Here is an 18,709-nt window from a genome sequence, read left to right on the forward strand (position 1 = left end):
GGCTGTACAGTAAAACCCCAAGCAGACATTAGCTTTTTAATTTTTTTTATGTGTTTTAAATGTTATTAAAAAGACAAATGTCTCCTGTTGTTATGCAGTGTATTTAATTGTTCTTTGAGACCCTAAAAGGCTCTGATCTTTTGAGAAACAGACCCAAAGCATTTTGATTTTGTTTAGATGATCAGGATTCAGAGATGTTGTTCATAGTTGCTGTGCTTGCCAAGACATATCATCCCGTAAATCCCCAGATCCCTTGTCTCACTCATTCAATTTTCACTCGGTGGTCCTGTCCTGATGGAGTCCGGTGGGTTTTGATTAAGCTGATTTGTCGTGACACAGTTTTGTGATGTTTCTGACATGTTCAAACATGTGGATGTGTGCTCTAATACATCAGAGCAGCCATTGCTCTATCCTGTATATGTCTGCTCTCGATGGCTGATGTAATGAACAATATCATTCAGTGTGCGTAAATGTCACCGTCTAATTAGAGTTTTATAAATTGAATTATACTGAAATGCATTTTCATCGTTCTGAGCAGCGAACGCATTAAAGCCACTATTACAACATTTCCAGAATGTGATCGAAAATGTCAGAGATGTGAAAAAAGAATAATAGTTGGACAGTAATTTAAAATTGAGTTGGTAGATTGCAAAATATATTGTTTTGACGTGGAGTTACGGTGGTAATAAATGCTTAAAAGGTGCGAAAAAAGATACTGAGAAATCTTTTTGAATTGATTGAGAGATTTGTTCATTCCAGTCAGGTGTGACATTACACTTTGGTCTTCGTAAGTTCTCTCACTTAAAAGCTCGTTGATAAAATGACAAATCAAATAAACCATAGGATGTCTAAAAAGAGTTTGGTTCAATAATCCTCAGGGCATTTTCAGCATTTTCATCTTCATTTTATTGACTCCTCCTTGTGACCACAAATCCTTTGATATTTTCAGTGTTTTTATTGATTTTGTCCATTATATTGCAGGTTGGTCTTAGATTGATAGTCAGTTTGATTGTAACTCAACCTGTACAGATATGATATTACCAATGGAAAGTCCATTTGAATATAACTCTTTTTGTACCTGGATTACATGATCATTATTGTATCAAACATTTGACCCTATTGTCAGTGTGCCTTATTCATATCCACTTTTTTGGACATAGAGTGACTGTCATTGGTTGTTTTACATGCAGGTGAGAAAATGTCTTCCTTTTTAAGTTACCAGAATGAACTGCAATTCTGCTTTGTTTCTTGTGTAGTAGTTATGTAGATGAGTTTGTTTATTCATCAGAACAGATTTGGAAAATCACTTCACCAATGGATCATCTGCAGTGAATGGGTGCCGTCAGAATGAGAGTCCAAACAGCTGATTGAAAACATCACAATAATCCACAAGTAACACACACCACTCCAGTCCATCAATTAATGTCTTGTGTAGCAACAATCTGCATGTTTGTAAGAAAGAAATCTATCATTAAGATGTTTTTGACTTTAAACCATCACTTCTGGATAAATACAAGTCCATAATCCATAATAATGCTTTCTCCGGTGAAAAAGTCCATCTCCTGTTATCTCTCACATCAAAATCCACCCACAAATTTATTTAGAGTTGTTTAGGACTGTTTCAACTTGTTAAAAGTACTTGAATGGTGCATATGTCTCTCCTGATTCAGATAAGATCAGATCAGATAAGATTTTTCACTGGATGAATTATGGACTCGTATTTTAGCTGAAAGCAATGGTTTAAAAGTTAAAAACGTATTCATAATGTATTTGTTTCTTCTAAACACACAGCTTCTTCAGATGCTAACAGATGGACTGAAGTGGTGTGGATTATTGTGATGTTTTTATCAGCTGTTTGGACTCTCTTTCTGATGGCACCCATTCACTGCATTAGCAAGTGACTAGTTAGTGTTTTACAGTTCAGCACATTTTCCACACTCAGGTATCCATCACTGACTAGTGTGTATATTTCACAAGCTGACTCATCATTTTAAGGGTGTCGAACCTCCTGCTTCCAGCGACACTGTTTTTGTTGAAGTCATTTCTGTTCCCCCTAAGTTTCTCCCGCGTTAATAGCATCTCTTGCCAGTCGTCTGGTGCTGCTGAACTCATTGCTGTTATGTGTTATTGTGGAATAGAACGGGTTGATTTGTCGTAGCACTGGACATTTATACTGGTGGAGAAAACTTTTCTCTGCTGCACTAAAAACCACTTGAGTATGTCGCAGTTAATAAGAAGGTCAATGTAGTGTAGAATTACATCTGATGGGCAGCAGTAATGACTTTGCCTTTTATTGCACTCTGGGTGCACTAAATGAATACATATATGTCTAGGACAGATGGGGTGCGCTTTATAGTGTCTATGTTAACAAAATGCATTTACAATTGGGGGAAAAAAACTTTGTCAAGGGTCATTTATTATACAGTATACATTTAGCTTAATTTGCTTTATATAGTAATATACTGTAAGTCTTTCATTTTAGTAGGCTAAAGGAATAGTTCATGCAAAAAAAAATTTCAACATTGCATTTTTTCAAACATTTATGTTTATTTATAGTATTTATATACTATTATTAACATTTTAAGCTAATAGCTTTTATGTTTATATTTTCATATATTTTAATTTTACTTTGTAGTAATTGTAGGTGCTTTTGTAAAAAAAAAAAAAAGCACCTACAATTGTTTGTAGTTGACTTTTTTCCCCAATTTTTTCATTATATTAAAATTCTTATACCATGGTATTTACATGGTACCTCATGGTTCCTGAATATATATGGGACCATTACACTTCCGTTTGCAGAAAACCATACTTTTTTGTTTATGTTTTTTTTATGTTAGTGTAATTACTTTTACTCAGACTGGGGTCATCGTGTTACTATAATTCAAACAGGCACCTTGTAAGTGAATTGACTACAAGGTCTTAATTTGTCACACTTTAGCCCTTGACCAAAGCCAAAATCATCCTTTATCTGCCAATAAGCTCCGCCAAGCTCAATACTAATTGCTCTAACTGCTGTGCAATTTATTTGCTGTCAAACTGTGACTTCTGGTCACCAAGAAAAAAAAAACCTGTTGGTTTACTCTGCTGTCATAATATTTGTCCTTGCGTCTGATCCGGTAAAAAACACACAGTCTGTGAGCAGCTCGTTCCTGCCCCATATATCCACAATGCTTGGTACAGCTCCAAATTTAATAGCCAAACACAGTAATTGTACAAATAGCTGATTGCAATGCATCCTAATGCATAGGGTGACTGGTTAAGAAGAGATGTTTAGAGTAATTAGTAAATAACACGTTTGGACGAGCGAGAGTAGAGTCATAACCCGATGCAAGAGAACACTCTACAGCTGTTCGCATTGGGTTTCTTGATGCATTCACTGTACGATTTGTGTGCGTATGATGAGTAAAGATGGGTCAAAATACCTGTGTCCCACAGGCTAGGCTGCTTGTCTGAACAGGAGCTCCATTTGTATAGATATCTGAGTGCTTATAATGACTACACATCCCACTGAGCTCAACCAGGGCCAAAAATGCCCTTTATTTCCGCTCTACTCTCATTAGATCTTCTCTGGATCCTCCGCTGACAATTCAGTTTTTTTTTCTCCCAGAGTATCGCTTTCCTTGCCCTCTTTTCTGTAGGGAGAAAAACTGGGTCAACTCCTGCTGTTGTCTATTTTCAGCTGGAGAAAACTGATAACAATCAGATATAGATATAGATATAGACAGCACTGACATTTCAGTTCTGGTCTGTAAGGTTGGATAAAAATTATTAAATAGCAATTTATTTATTTTTTTTCTGTCTGAATGAATAACAAACCTTAAAGTCAACATAAAAATGTATATAATATATAATAATTAAATATTAATGAAAATTGTGTTTAATAAATTTCTATAATTTTTAATAAATTTTATAATTATTTATATATAAATTATATATAAACTGAGCCTGGTTTCTCCCAAGGTTTTTTTCTCCATTCTGTCACCGATGGAGTTTCGGTTCCTTGCCGCTGTCGCCTCTGGCTTGCTTAGTTGGGGTCACTTCATCTACAGCGATATCGTTGACTTGATTGCAAATAAATGCACAGACACTATTTAACTGAACAGAGATGACATCACTGAATTCAATGATGAACTGCCTTTAACTATCATTTTTGCATTATTGACACTGTTTTCCTAATGAATGTTGTTCAGTTGCTTTGACTCAATGTATTTTGTTTAAAGCGCTATATAAATAAAGGTGACATTGACATTGACATAAATTGTATAAATATTCATATATTTTTAATTATATAACAGGCCTGCACAGTTTGTTTATTTACATTTATACAAGTGCATATAATAAATAAATAAATCAGTAGAAGTTTTGAAGTGCCTCAAAAATATAAAGTAATGAATACATATTAAATAAATAAATAGAAATGAATAAATGTTCATTTATATTACTGCTTTATGCATTAGAATTAGCATTAGAACTGTTGCAAAAAAATCTGGCCAAATGTAAGTATATACAGCAATTTAATGCTGTTTAAAATAAAAATAGAAATAAATTAAGCGTTCGAGATGCATAGTATGGATGGAAATGCTTGTGGAAACATTTAATGTTGACTTTAGAGGCAAAGTGTGTATTTTTATGTTAAAAATACTTTCTCTTTTTACCTTCTCATTCCTTTTTGTTTTATAAGCTTTCTGGAGAGATCCAGTTTGTCTGAACAACAAATGGAATTAATCAATATTTTTGAAATTCAGTCCGGTGCGGGTGGTGGAGTATTATGTACATTAAACTAAACCAGTGTTCAGTTTGTCTTGTTACAGACTTGTGTATCTACTCCTTGTATCTTTTAATAAACCACTGAGATGTCAGCACTCTGTTTTCCTGAACTGTCAGGACGTATCGGATTCTTGTTGCATCCAGATTCCCAACACTGTCTTCATCAGCTCCCATCCCAAAGGATTTTTTCAGATGGAAAAAGCTTGCAATAGTTCTGTCAAGCTCACCTTTAAACTCTGCACACATCTCCTATCTGCACCGGCAGGCCTGGAAGGAGCTTTTCGTCAGAGCTGATGGCTGTTTGTTGTTCGGCGTTAGATGAAGAGAAAGATGGAGATTGGATTGCCCTTGATTTTGATCGCATGGATCAAGCCTGTTTAATAAGTACACAACACAGCATCAGCCGTGTCATAGCACTCCGTCTGGACTTTGATCTCTTTGAGAGGCTGTGGCCTGAAGAAAGGATGTGGCGCTCGTTTGATGATGCTGCGCTCTGGACTGCTTTGGCTGGGAGTAGATCCATTGAACTTGGAGCAGCTGTGTTTTCTGTCAGCGCCTCCAGGTACTCTCATGCTCCTTTGCATCTTACAATGTAAAGTAATTCTCACGGGCAGCCCGAGTTGCTTTGGAGAAGGACGCGTTTATGGGGCTGCAGAATTCATGGCATAAATTATCCATGTGTTTCAGTGTGCCTCAAGGATGAGGTAGAAGTAATAAACCATGTACGAAGCACTTGCACATGCTTATTAGATTTGTTTGTGAAAGAAACATTTCTGTAGGCAGTACATAACAGACATGTGTGCAGTATATGCCCATATGTATATTTATAATAAATATAAAATAAATGTATTTATTGCTAATGCATATACATAATTTATATAAAATAATATATTTAACAATTTTAATATTAAAATAAATTATTATAGTTATTAATATAATTAATAATATTTTATTTACTACTGTTATATGCTGTTATTTTATTTTACAGTGTAGTACGAAAATAAATGTGTATCAAATAATTTAAAATTATTTAACTATACACGCACATGTATTCAATTCAATTCAAGTTTATTTGTATAGCGCTTTTTACAATACAAATCGTTACAAAGCAACTTTACAGAAAATTATGTTTCTACAATATTTAGTAGTAGCTAGTAGTTTGTGCACGCTTGACAGGATTTTAGAAAAAATAAAAAATAATAATAATAATAATACAAGACGTAGTCAGCTAGACGATGAACTATCAATATTATTAATTAATAGTTCGTTGTACACATGTACACATAAAGTTGTTACTAGTAGTAGTATAAATAAATTAGTTATATATATTAGTGCTGCCAAATTATTATTTGATAAAATGTTTTTGTTTACAAAATATATATGTGTGTGCTGTGTATAATGTTATTATGTATAGAAAAAATATGAAAAATTAAGAAAAATATGTTATGTTTATATATTAAACATATTTATATATTATATAAAATATAAGAATATATAATATATAAATGTATATGCATATAAATATTTCCAAAATATATACTGTATGTGAGTGCATCTATATATATATATAATAAATATAAACACACACACATATATTATACAAACACAAACTTTTATTTTGGATTAAATTAATCGTGACTAATCATTTGACAGCACTGCTATTTTATATATTTAGAGAGAAAATTATTCCATATATTTTTATAAACTATATTGTTTATTTTAATAAATTGAAAATTGTATACAAATATTGTTAAACTATTATTAATAATTATATATATTTATATATAATATATATGTCACGATCGTCAGCTGGAGTGCCCTTGAACTCCAGCTGCATTTGGGGTCTGAACTCCATTTTCAGAATCCCGTGCCTAGGGCTAATCACCGCCAGGTGTTCCCCATTACCACTCCGCTATATATACTTGGACTCTCAGTTATTGCTAAGTCTTGTTTAGCCCAGTCTGACATCTCCGAGCGTTTCCCTTGTGTTTGTTCCTTCCGTGTCTGATCTTGGATTGTTTATTCCGCCTGTGATTCTCTGCCGCCTGCCCTGACCACTGCCTGGTATTGTTTCTGTATATCCTTTGACATTCTCTACGCTGTTATCTGATTACTGCCTGTCTGACCATTCTCCAATAAATATACTGCAATCGGATCCGAACAACATCTGACTCCACGTTACTATATATATATATATATATGTGTTCCTGTAGCTCAGTTAGTAGAGCATTGCCTTATCAAGCGCAAGGTTGGGGGTTTGATTCCCCGGGAACACATGATAGGTAAAAATTGATAGCCTGAATGCACTGTGAGTCACTTTGAATAAAAGCGTCAGCTAAATGCATAAATATAATTTAATTTAATATATATTCTTTATATCCATTTTTAGAGAGAGTGAATATTTAATAAACAATAGAGTAGACTATTCATGGCATAAATTCTCCATGGGGGCAATAAATAGGCCAGAAATTCCTTTCCACATACAGAGCTCTCGCACATGCCTCGATGAGGCTCTCCGACATTTACCAAGCATATCACCAGTCCTCTGCAACTCCAGAGTATGATTAGATATGTTTATAAGAGTGAAGGACAATTTCAGTGCAGTCTGCTCAGAGAAAACTATTTACGACGCAGACCGATCTCTGATAGGTAAGAAGAAGGACATCTAGATGAAAGATTGGGTTGGAATCAGCAAATTTGATGCAGTTCTCACACTGAACTTTCACAGTACTTCAGGATCCGTATGCCAGTATCTCAGGGTGTGTGTGAGTCCTTTTAAAGGTTAATGAAGGGGCTTTGTGCTCTGGGCACAAACATTATCTGACTTTGAGTGCTAAGCGACTGAAGCATCAATGAATCTAATGAAGAGGAAAGTCATTAGGAGAGAAGCTATCATGCTGTGTTCTCTCCGCTGCTCAGATGCGATAGCGGGGGCTGTGATGGACGATTGTTTGCTGCTTTATCACACTCTGTTTGTTTGATTTCCCAGGGCCGCGACTCAAGGGTAGGTGGGCATTGACTCCCCCTCACTGAGCTCACCCTCCTCCTCAGCGCTCTAATTCAATTTCCACACGACATGGCCGCCCATCGTTGTGGTATTTTGATTGTTTGTCAGGCAGTGTGTTCATTGAAGAGCAGCCTTGAGCACTAATATGGCTGCTTAGTCATCGACTTCAGAGAATCTCAACCTGGAAAGAATGGATCCCAGAGTCGTACCCTAAGCTTTTATTGTCAGTCGCTCACTAATTAAGATTGGCTGCGAAGGTTGTTTCAATCACTGAGGTCTTTCTCGTCTGCGTGTGTGCCAGTGTGCAGTAATGAGATCTTTAATGAGCTTTCTGGCATTGCACCGATGCTTTGTGGTTGTATGTTCAGGACGGAAGTTGCTTTGTGTTGTTTTTAACTGGAATGGATGGGTCTTAGGGGATGTTTCAGTAAATATGCTAACAGAACCTTTAGTGTGAGGAAAGATTCAGGTCAAAATAAAGCATCCTAGTTTCAAAATGTCTGACTGTTCTCTAATGTTATTGGGGATTATTTGCTGAGTTTAAGCAGATAATGACAAATTTATTACATGACTTTGTAAGGCCTCCAGAAATTCTTAAAAAAACCTTTTGTCTTTCTGCTTGTAAATCCTTGCTGATATTGATCATTTAATAGCAAGAACAATATTAGTTACTAAATTAAGTTACTTTATGGTAATTTTATATTTCACAACAATATAATAGAAAATCTGCAATCTCACTGGATTATTACTATTAATGGCAAAATAAATGTTTGGAAATGTCATATAATATATATAAGCATGCACACATTTATATTACTATTTTTATTTTTGTAACTACTGTTTCTGGGTTTTTTTCTAGATTTTTCTGTCAATCTTTATATGTAAAAAAAAGTTATTTTTGTATGTTAAAAAGTTACAAAAGTTATTTCCAAAATTTCACAGACTTTTCTCCAAAATCAGTGTGGAAGATGTGGGTAAAAAAAAAAAAGTCTGTGACTATCTGTGTGTGCTTATATGTGAATTAATCTGCCCACACAAGAGGTCTTGCTATATTATTGACTATAACGTCATTGTGTAAGTGCTCTCTGACTCTGAGTCAGCTTCGCAGGGCAGTCAGGTGTGTAAACGGCATCATGTGACAGGCCTGTGTCATTACTCTGTCACTGTGTGTGTGTGTGTGAGTGTGTGTGTGTGTGTGTGTGTGTGTGTGTGTGTCTGTACCACCTCTGTGCTTCTGCTCCCAAGCCAACCCAGCTGTTTGACAATGCCACCTGATCCTGCCCTGCTGTGTGTACAACAACTCTCACTACTGACCCACAATCCTCAATGCTTAGTTAAAGCCTCGGGGAGATACAAACTCACCTGGAGCACTCTGGCTCTCTGGCTCACTCTCATTGGCTGTGTCACTTTATATGGATTATGATTGGTTAGGAGCCTAGTGGATGAGTTCCTGAGCTGCCAGCCCATTGGTTGAATGGAATGGGCAGCTTTTTATATAATATAATAAAATGAATATGATATGATATGATGTAATGTAATTATATTTAATTAAATTGTATTTGTATATAATAATAATAATAATATAAAAAATACACATTTATATATTTTTCATATATTTATATGGCCTTTTTGCCATTGCCTTTCCCTTTGTACTGTTTTTGGTTGCCACGAAAAGTGGATATGTCAGCTTTAAATTGGCCCATAAATAAAGTTATAATTCGATAATTTCAAGTACATAATGTACATTATCATGCAACATTATGTCATCATTATTGCTATTGCGAAATTGGTCCTGCAGATTTAAATAAAAAAAAAACCTTGTTGGTAAGTGTCTGATGGATCAGATTAACAGTTTCCGCCTCATAGATGATCAAACAGGTGACACCATGGCAACCACCTACAGCAAAATAGTGGTTACTTTGGTATGCATATGAAAAAACATGCAGTATGTTAGGTTATTGTGTACAGTGCCTGTTTCTTCTCCATCTCTGCCAATGGTATGAACTTGTTATGAGCCGCTTGTGTCGTAGAGGTGCATTCAGAAGAGCACTGACAGCTTTTATAATTGAGTGCTTACAGGTCAAAGACCATTTGAGATGCGACAGAGTCTTCCTGACAGCTTTCAGCCCAAAAATAGCTCCATTCCAGCCCGAGTGGCTCATCTTGTACGGTGGTGTGGAATTGAGAACAAGAGGCACACAACATTCAGAGAATGTCTCGCAAACCTCCATCAAACGGTCGTTCAGTGTGTGTGTGTAACTAATTCAACAGATGAGTTTTGTGCAAGTTCTAAATTTAAATGAAAGGCTTGCAGAAAATAGGTGTGTTTTTCATTAGTTAATATTAGTGTTGATATTATGGTTGGTGAAATGTTTTGACATGGATATATTTATTATATATATTATCATTCAATTCTTGAGGTTTACTTCTAATGTTAATAAAGTTTTTTGCAAAAAAAAAAAATATTGGAAAAATTATTAATTCTTACCCTCTGTCTTAAACTGGGAAAATTATTATTTCTGACCCTTTGTCTAAAACGACTTGTTTTAAGGGGTGGGGCCTTTAAGACTTGTCAGTAACCGACCACTTATGATTGGCTAATGTTATTACATAGGAAACCGTATTAATGCCCTGCCCCCTCACTATTGCATGTGAGAGTTTGACAATATGATCAAAATTAAACAGTCATTTCCAGACAAAGCATTAGGAAATCATTTACTTGGGGTTTGTGATGCAGCTGCAGTACGATCTAGTACTGCTTCATCTTTCAACAAAGTGTGAACTCTCCAAGACACTGTGCCACATTTACAAAACAAAATCCTCTGAACAATCCTCAGTCATGATTCAGAGTGCCATTAAAAATAAACTATCCACTTATTTCTTATGCTGGAATTTTTCTGGTATTTGTACAAAGACACAAACCAGTGGTGTAAACCTAATGCATTAAAGTGAACAATCTTTCACTGCATTTGTCCTGACAACAGATTTGTGTGCACTGCCAGAAAGTGAACGGGGATCTGTATACTGTATCCAGTGTAGACAAGATGATTGGGCAGGGATTGTAATTTCTATTTGCTTTTGACATGATGCGTCACTCACATTCAGCGTAATCAAGTGTCAGCCAATAGCAGCTGAACGCCAATGGGCGGGGCCTATGATGAGCAGAAGACTATTCGTCGGTGCCTTGCTCTGGAGGCGGTGTTTATGTCAATGCAAATGCAAACTCAGTGAAATCACCTGAGATTAACAAGACAGGTGATCTTGTTACCACTTCAGTTTCAATCTCATTCTCACTTTAGTTGCATCGGGACCCAACATATACACAAATACATGAGACGCATAGTCTCTTTTCAGAAGAAGAGCTGCTGAGCTTTCCAGATTTCATAGTGTGTGTGTTTGTGTGGTAATTGTAAATAATCCCCTACAACTGCACCAGCGGCGTCTATTTCTCATGTAGACACTTTAATGTCTTTCAAAGGCATGTGGATTGTTTTTTTGGGACTCATGGCGAAATGCCTTTTTCTTTCTTTCGTCATCTTCCATGCCACGCAATTCTGTCCCCTAATAGATTTTGTGTAACTGCAGGCTACCTTGAATTTGCTTCTGAACTGTGCTTCTGTTCTTCAGCTGGACGATCCAGGCAAGAATCTAAATGCAGTGTTTGGATAAAAGACCCCAGCTTGCATCTGTGTCCCTTCTATCTCTGTTTTCCACTCTATTCTTTCCCATCTCTGTTTGCACTGAGACTCCGGTGATGTCAGCAGCCGATCACATCGATTGTGTTTTACAAAACAAATTTGCAGGCACAGACTGCAGTTGTTTGGTGACATGAACGGCTGAAAGAGGATTTTGACCAACCTACAGTAGATAAATGATTCCTCAGGAGAGGAATTTATCATTTACATGAAATAAAAAATATCCACCAATAAAGGAAGAACTCAAACCTTATTTAAAAGGTGTAAAGCTATTTAAATCATAATTTTAAAGTTGTTTAAGGGTTTGTTGTGTTGCTATGATGAAAAATTCAATGTAACATTGCAAAAAAAAAAAGAAAGTTTTTTTTTCATGTTAACATTTGGCTGTTGAGTATTCACTTCCATTGCAGAGGCCTTGTTTTAGATTATAGCCATTTTTGGTGTTATGATCAGCCCAGAATATTCCTTTAATATCTAATGAAATGTAGCTAGGACTTTGGTTTTCGGGATGCCTAGATATTTAATAAAACCAGACACCCTTAAAAAAATCAACATTTAATTTTTACATTTGAACCCTTTTAATTATTATATTATTTTATATTATTTATTTTTACAGTATTTTTTGTGAATATTGTTTCAAGAGAGCATGTGTGCATGGATACCCATGTGCATGAGCGAGCGAGAGGGAGAAAGAGAGAGAGAGAGAGAGAGAGAGAGAGAGAGAGAGAGAGAGTGAGTGTTCCGTCATCCTTTAAACTCCAGCCGCTCTGAGCTGTCATACCCTCCTCCTACGAGATAGAGAGAGAGAGAGAGAGAGAGAGAGAGAGAGGGAGTCACGCTACAGCCAGGAGAGGAGAGGAGAGCGTGAGAAGAAGAGAATCGGAGGAGAAAAAACGCACATCTCTCGCTCCGTCGGCCGGTAACTTCCTCTGGGCTCTCGGCAGGGGAAGACAGGCGCGCAGATCGCTCCATCTTTTTCTCACACATCTCCTCGTTTGGCCATTCTTCAGCTTCTGTCCCCTGAGTGGAGGACAGTTTTGGGGGAGCGAGGGCATTCGGAAAGGCAGGATGGTCAACAACCTGACCGAATGTGAGGAGGCAGAGGGGGCCGCCAACAGCCAGGGTGAGTGGAGGAATCTCTGGCTTCTCATCCGCGCTCGAGCGCTTGCACACACCCACTCACGCTGACACGGGAATGGTCCATACTGATGGAGGGAGGGTTTGAGCTATGGGTTCTGCTGTTGCTGCCCACCACAGGTCCTCTCCTGTCTTACTGCATGGCTGCTTTGAGTGGAATAGTAATAAGAGGTTGTAGTTGTGTGTGTCCATGTAGCGAGCAACACTGTGTGCCTGTGTGTGTTTTGAAGCTTGGTACACAAATGCAGAAATCTACAATGAAAGGGGAACCTCTTACTACCCTCATACACAGTCATAACTCCTCTGGTAGAGGCGTAGATGCCATCATAATGCTGTGGCTCTTTTAGTGCTGTTTAAGGTCTGTGAAAAAAATTACATGGTTTTTATTATATATTTTTACCATTTTATTATTATTATTAATATTCATGACCTTTTTATTATTTGTTTATTATATTATTTTTTCATCCTTGAGGCAAATTGGAGAATGCTGTGCCCTAATACTGTAATGATTATTTTGTATTTTATTTGATGTAATTTCATTACTTTAAATTAATTTTTTATTTTATAATTTTCATAAATTTTCTGTTCCTTTTATGTATTTTAATTTTATTATTTTCCTCATTTTTTCATTTTTATTTAAAGCTATTTATTTGATTTCAAGTTTATTTCAAATTATTTTGTTTTATTTAATGTTATTTATTTTCATCTTTTTATGACATTTTAATTTTTCCATGGTGTCACTCTGAAGGATTCTGGTAGCAGAGTGCCGTGACTGTATAATATCATATATCAGGTCAACATTGCATTAAATTTCCATTACTGTAACCATATCATTGCGGTCCTTCGCCTGCTTAGTCAACGGTTGCTGCTCCCATATTTTGGACAATGAAATGCCATTCAATTAATTTTACATCTTCAAACATGATCTGATCAGTGTGTTTAACAGCAGCTACTGGTGTGTGTTAAGACTCTTTGATCATATCAGGAAGCAGTTTTTCACGCAGCACATACATCACACTCACAGTTTATGTGGCACAAATCAAATTAGGGGACAGTGTTTAATGTCATTTCCCTACATGGTTTTCTGTGTGTTGTCGTCCTCTATAGCATTGGATTATAGCGAGTCTACCTATAGTGTTTCTCCTCTTGCTGCCACAGATTTATACCTGTTAGGTCTGTATAATGCTCTGTAAACCCAAACCCAGAGTTAAATCCAGGCGTGTGGATGTGCCGCTGTCCGTGGTGCTGAATCCAGCTAAGCAGCAACACAATCAGTCAGTCCTGCCTGGCGCTGTCCAGGGTCCTGATTTATCCCTTTCATTACAAGCTGATGCAGATTATCAGGAGATTTAGGCGAGCATCTCGCTGTCCCACTACACTAAGATGAAAGGCATCCGTCCTCCAGATGCATCTGCGTCATCCTCTCAGGCATATTCATAAGATACTGCTCTGTTAATTATTTGCAAGAGACTTTGTTCCATGCTTGATGGACAAATAATTTATTTAGAAGGGTGTACATGCTGATAGCAAGATCAAAATTAGAAAGAATATAGGAATAAGAATATATATATATATGTATGTGTGTGTGTGTGTGTGTGTGTGTGTGTTATATGTGTGTGTGTGTGTGTGTGTGTGTGTGTGTGTATGTGTTTGTGTGTATATACAAATATTTATCTAAAACAAATTTATAAATAAATATTGACTATCCATTTTAATACAGCTGGAATTATGTTTTGGACTTTAAGCATAATAAACAAATTTCTTATTTCATATTTTGTTTTGCTGCATTTAGTTTCATTTGTGTCTTTCGCTGACTTGAAGGACTCCAGTAGAAAGTCCCGACCTGTCGCTGATCTAGTGTTCACTGATGTGTGACTTTTAGTGCACTGTAATCTCATCTATTAGGTCAGCATTGCATAAATCTTCATCGCTGTAACTGTAACAAAAGTGGCTCTTCGCTCAGGGGACATAATAGGGTTTTTTTGCTCCCCTCCTATTGCATATACAGCTCCTAAATTTAGAATTTCACTCAATTAAGTTGTATTAGTGCATGTGGACTTGTTTTGGTTAAAAGAATTATTTGTATATTTAAAAATAATTAACCCTAGCAATCACATATTGGTGTTAGAACTCAATGCAACTGCAAATGCAACAAAATGTAGTTCTAGTAATTACTTTTCTCTTTTCATCACTTGACCTTCACCTGTGAAGCAGTATTTGATGTTTATCAACAGGGTGATAAATTTGAGGATGTCAGCGATAGACAGAGGACACATCTCTGAGAAGGTCTTATTGTGCTATTTGTCAGTGTTGCGGCTGTGCAGATTGTACAGTGACTCGGGGACGATCAGTCACTGTTTTACAGTGTGAACTCTGATGATTAATGCATTTGTCATGCAGTGATGCAGTCGTGTGTCTTATGAAGGCCTGTAGTTTTTTTCCAAATCCTGGTAAGCTTATGATCTAGACAGTGTTTTAAGGCAACAAACGGATGCTTTTTGGGCTGTGACACATAGTGAAGCTTTCTTTGGATCGCATTTGGTGTTTTTGAAAGATTTCTCTTGATGCATATCAAGAAAAAGCGTAAAATACTTTTAAAATGTAAGATAACTTTTCTATAAATTTATGTTTTAAAATCTAATTTATTCCTGTGATGGAGAGCCGAAATTTTCAACATCAATACTCCAGTCTTCAGTATCACATGATCCTTTATTTTTAGAGGATTTTGGTTTAATTTCAAAAGTACTGGATCCAAATCATTAAAGGGTTAGTTCACCCAAAAATCAAAATTATGTCCTTAATAACTCACCCTCATGTCGTTCCAAACCCGTGAGACCTCCGTTCATCTTCAGAACACAGTTTAAGATATTTTAGATTTAGTCCGAGAGCTCTCAGTCCCTCCATTGAAACTGTGTGTACGGTCTACTGTCCATGTCCAGAAAGGTAAGAAAAAAAATTTTTTAAGCATCGAAAATACATTTTGGTAAAAAAATAACAAAAACTACGACTTTATTCAGCATTGTCTTCTCTTCCGTGTCTGTTGTGAGATTTCAAAACGCTGCAGTTTAGTGATATCCAGTTTGCGAACGAATCACTCGATGTAACCGGATCTTCTTGAACCAGTTCACCAAATCGAACTGAATTGTTTTAAACGGTTCGCGTCTCCAATACGCATTAATCCACAAATGACTTAAGCTGTTAACTTTTTTAACGTGGCTGACACTCCCTCTGAGTTCAAACAAACCAATATCCCGGAGTAATGCATGCACTCAAACAGTACACTGACTGAACTGCTGTGAAGAGAGAACTGAAGATGAACACCGAGCCGAGCCAGAAAACGAACAACAGACTGACTCGTTCTCTTGCATCAGTTTTCGGATCACCAGTACTTCTTTCGGACAGTTCGAGTCAATAAATCGGTTGAAGAAAACGGTTCACCGGTTCTTTTGCTCTCGACGTGATGGCGTCATTGGTGATGATTGCCCTTGATTCAAGCCTTCGGTTTACCCGCGCTCATAACATTAGCACAGAAACAGTTCAGAATCAATCACCAAAAGAATCAGTTTGGTTCAGACGCGCTGTGTGTCAGTCTGCTTCACGCTGAATCACACATGCGCAGTATCATCAGCTCCTCGGTTCTCGAATCGGACGCATCCAACAGAAACGGTTCTTGACTCGACTGACTGTCGACTGAATGACTGTCCCTTTTCTCTTTTGTCTTGCTCTTATTCTCTCACTGCAGCGTTTTAAGTCTGCTGAAGGTCTTTAATAATGTTTAGTTAAGGCTGTGAGAGGCTGGGTGTTTCAGACATTCTCCTAATGTGTCACAGGAGCCCCGGTGTTTAAGGAGCAATGAACCGCGTAAACTGTATGAATGTCACTGCGTTTGATGTAACTCCCTTCCAGTTTCAAATGCTAAAACAATTGGTCTAATATTAGAATGAATTGTTGTGTTTTTATTTGTGGTTAATAGTTAATATGTGGCTCATCTGCTGTCAACTGACACTAAACCACCAGCTGATTAGCAGAAGAAATGTGAGAGAAACATTTTCTATATATTCCAGTGACATTCTGAAATTTTTATAGTGTCAAAATACATTTTGGGGCTGCTGTAGCGAGTGTATAAATGTGTTTCTAAATGATGTGATTAGCTTTAGCAATAGGACGGCACACATATTACACATGTCCAATAACTAATAGCTTTAAAAGGAAAAAAGTCTATTTTAATTAAAAACGAACCCTACAGTAAAGGTGATGGTAATGAATACTAATTCAGAGGCAAATATGTCAACCTTAAAACATTTAAAACAGTCCAGTAGAACAGTGGAAAGTGTATATATTTGTCGTTCTTTTATGAAGCTTATGAGCAGACTGATCACTATAATGCAAGTTATTTATTTTATTTTATTTTCTGCACTAAATTCTCATCAATGTTATGTGGCAAGAATGTCATTACTGTAATAAGACAATAATACAGTACATTATCCATATGATGCACGACCCATAAGATTTATTTTTAATTGGAAAGTGTAGAGATTTGTCATTTTGTTAAGAAGCTTATGGACAGACTGCCTACAGTAATATGTAATATTTTATTTATTTCATTTCATTTTTCAAGAAAAATGGAGCACATCTGTACTACATTCTTGTATTATGTGACAAAAATGTTATTACTGTAATTACACAATTGGACATTTATGATACATTATTTAAACTGTAAAACATTTGTCATAATTGTATTTGTTGCAAGTTCTTTGTTTTAAGAAGCAAATAAGCTGCATTTTTTCATCTAATACAGCAAACAAATACAGTATTACAGTAATGTGAGTCAGTGAGAAAGAATATAGTTACATAAAATGTCTTAATATGTTAAGAAAATTAGAGTTTTTGGCTTAATTGTCATTAAAAATAATGACACAAACCAAAAATCATTATGACCCTATAATAGGGGTTGTTTGATTAATGCAAAATATAATTTCTTGGTTCTTTCCTCTGGTTTTGGGGTGAAATATGCTATGGTTTCTGTGACTGTAGGTGCGAGCATGTAGAAGAGATGTTTTGCAGTTGTTCTCAGTGTTTCCACCATAGTTACCACTGCATTGCTCACCATCGAGGCTTCAGCTGTGATTTTGGATTATGGTAGAGTAGCTGGTTTGTGGCTGGTCTTCTTCCATTGTTAACCAGGTGCTAAATACCCAAAGAAATGTCATACTGTATGTTATTATTTTAAAAATTATTTACTTACTTGAAGAAAATTAAATCGATTTTTAGGACCTTTTTGGTACAACTCTCATAAATTAAAGATTAAAGACAGAAAAACATGTATATAAATTATTTATTTATAATCATTAATAGTGTTTGTGTCATTATTATTTTAATGTACTATTATTATTATTATTGCATTGACAAATGAATGGGTAACCATGGGTATGAAATTGCCTGGTCATATGTGTTTTGTTTGTTTGTTTTTGTATTGTTATTGTTGTTGTTGTTGTTTTCTCAGCTTGAAGAAAATTAAGTTGATTTTAAGGACAATGAAGTTTACTTTATTTATTTATGCAATATTATTATCATTTGTACCTAATAATTTTTTTATTAGTAATATTAGTAAAAAAAACTTTTTTATAATAATATTATTATCACAATTTTGGGTTGAAAATGTGACCTGGACAGGGGTTAATTTTGTAAGAAACAAAAATTTGTCGCTTGGGTTTATTTGTAGTAATAGCCAAAAGTACATCGTATGGGTCAAAATTATTGATTTTTCTTTTATGCCAGAAATCATTAGGATATTAATTAATGATCATGTTCCATGAGAATATATTTTGTATATTTCCTAACATAAATATATCAAAACTTCATTTTTATTAGTAATATGCATTGTTAAGAACTTCATTCAGACAACTTTAAAGATGATTTTCTCAATATTTAGATTTTTTTGCACCCTCAGATTCCAGATTTTCAAATATTGTCAAATATTGTCCTATCATAATAAACCATACATCAATGGAAAGCTTATTTATTCGGCTTTCAGATTATGTATAATTCTCAATTTTGAAACTGTAACTGTTACTGTAAGTTTTGTGGTCCAGGGTCACACACA

General features: G+C 35.8%; 1 protein-coding gene across 2 annotated transcripts in view; it reads left to right on the forward strand.

Moving 5' to 3' along the window:
- slc12a5a (solute carrier family 12 member 5a) overlaps nt 1-18,709 on the forward strand; it is a 135,433-nt gene that overhangs the window by 30,958 nt on the left and 85,766 nt on the right. The window contains exon 1 of one of the 2 annotated variants that reach the window (XM_059570384.1): nt 12,257-12,592. The exons of the other annotated variant lie outside the window; for it this stretch is intronic. Coding sequence (XP_059426367.1) covers nt 12,538-12,592 — 55 coding nt within the window. The 5' untranslated portion in view covers nt 12,257-12,537. Of the gene's footprint in view, nt 1-12,256; nt 12,593-18,709 lie in introns of those variants that run through there. 2 annotated transcript variants of the gene reach the window in all.

Source organism: Carassius carassius, chromosome 17 (assembly GCF_963082965.1).
Source record: "Carassius carassius chromosome 17, fCarCar2.1, whole genome shotgun sequence".
NCBI classification, from domain to species: Eukaryota; Metazoa; Chordata; class Actinopteri; order Cypriniformes; family Cyprinidae; genus Carassius; species Carassius carassius.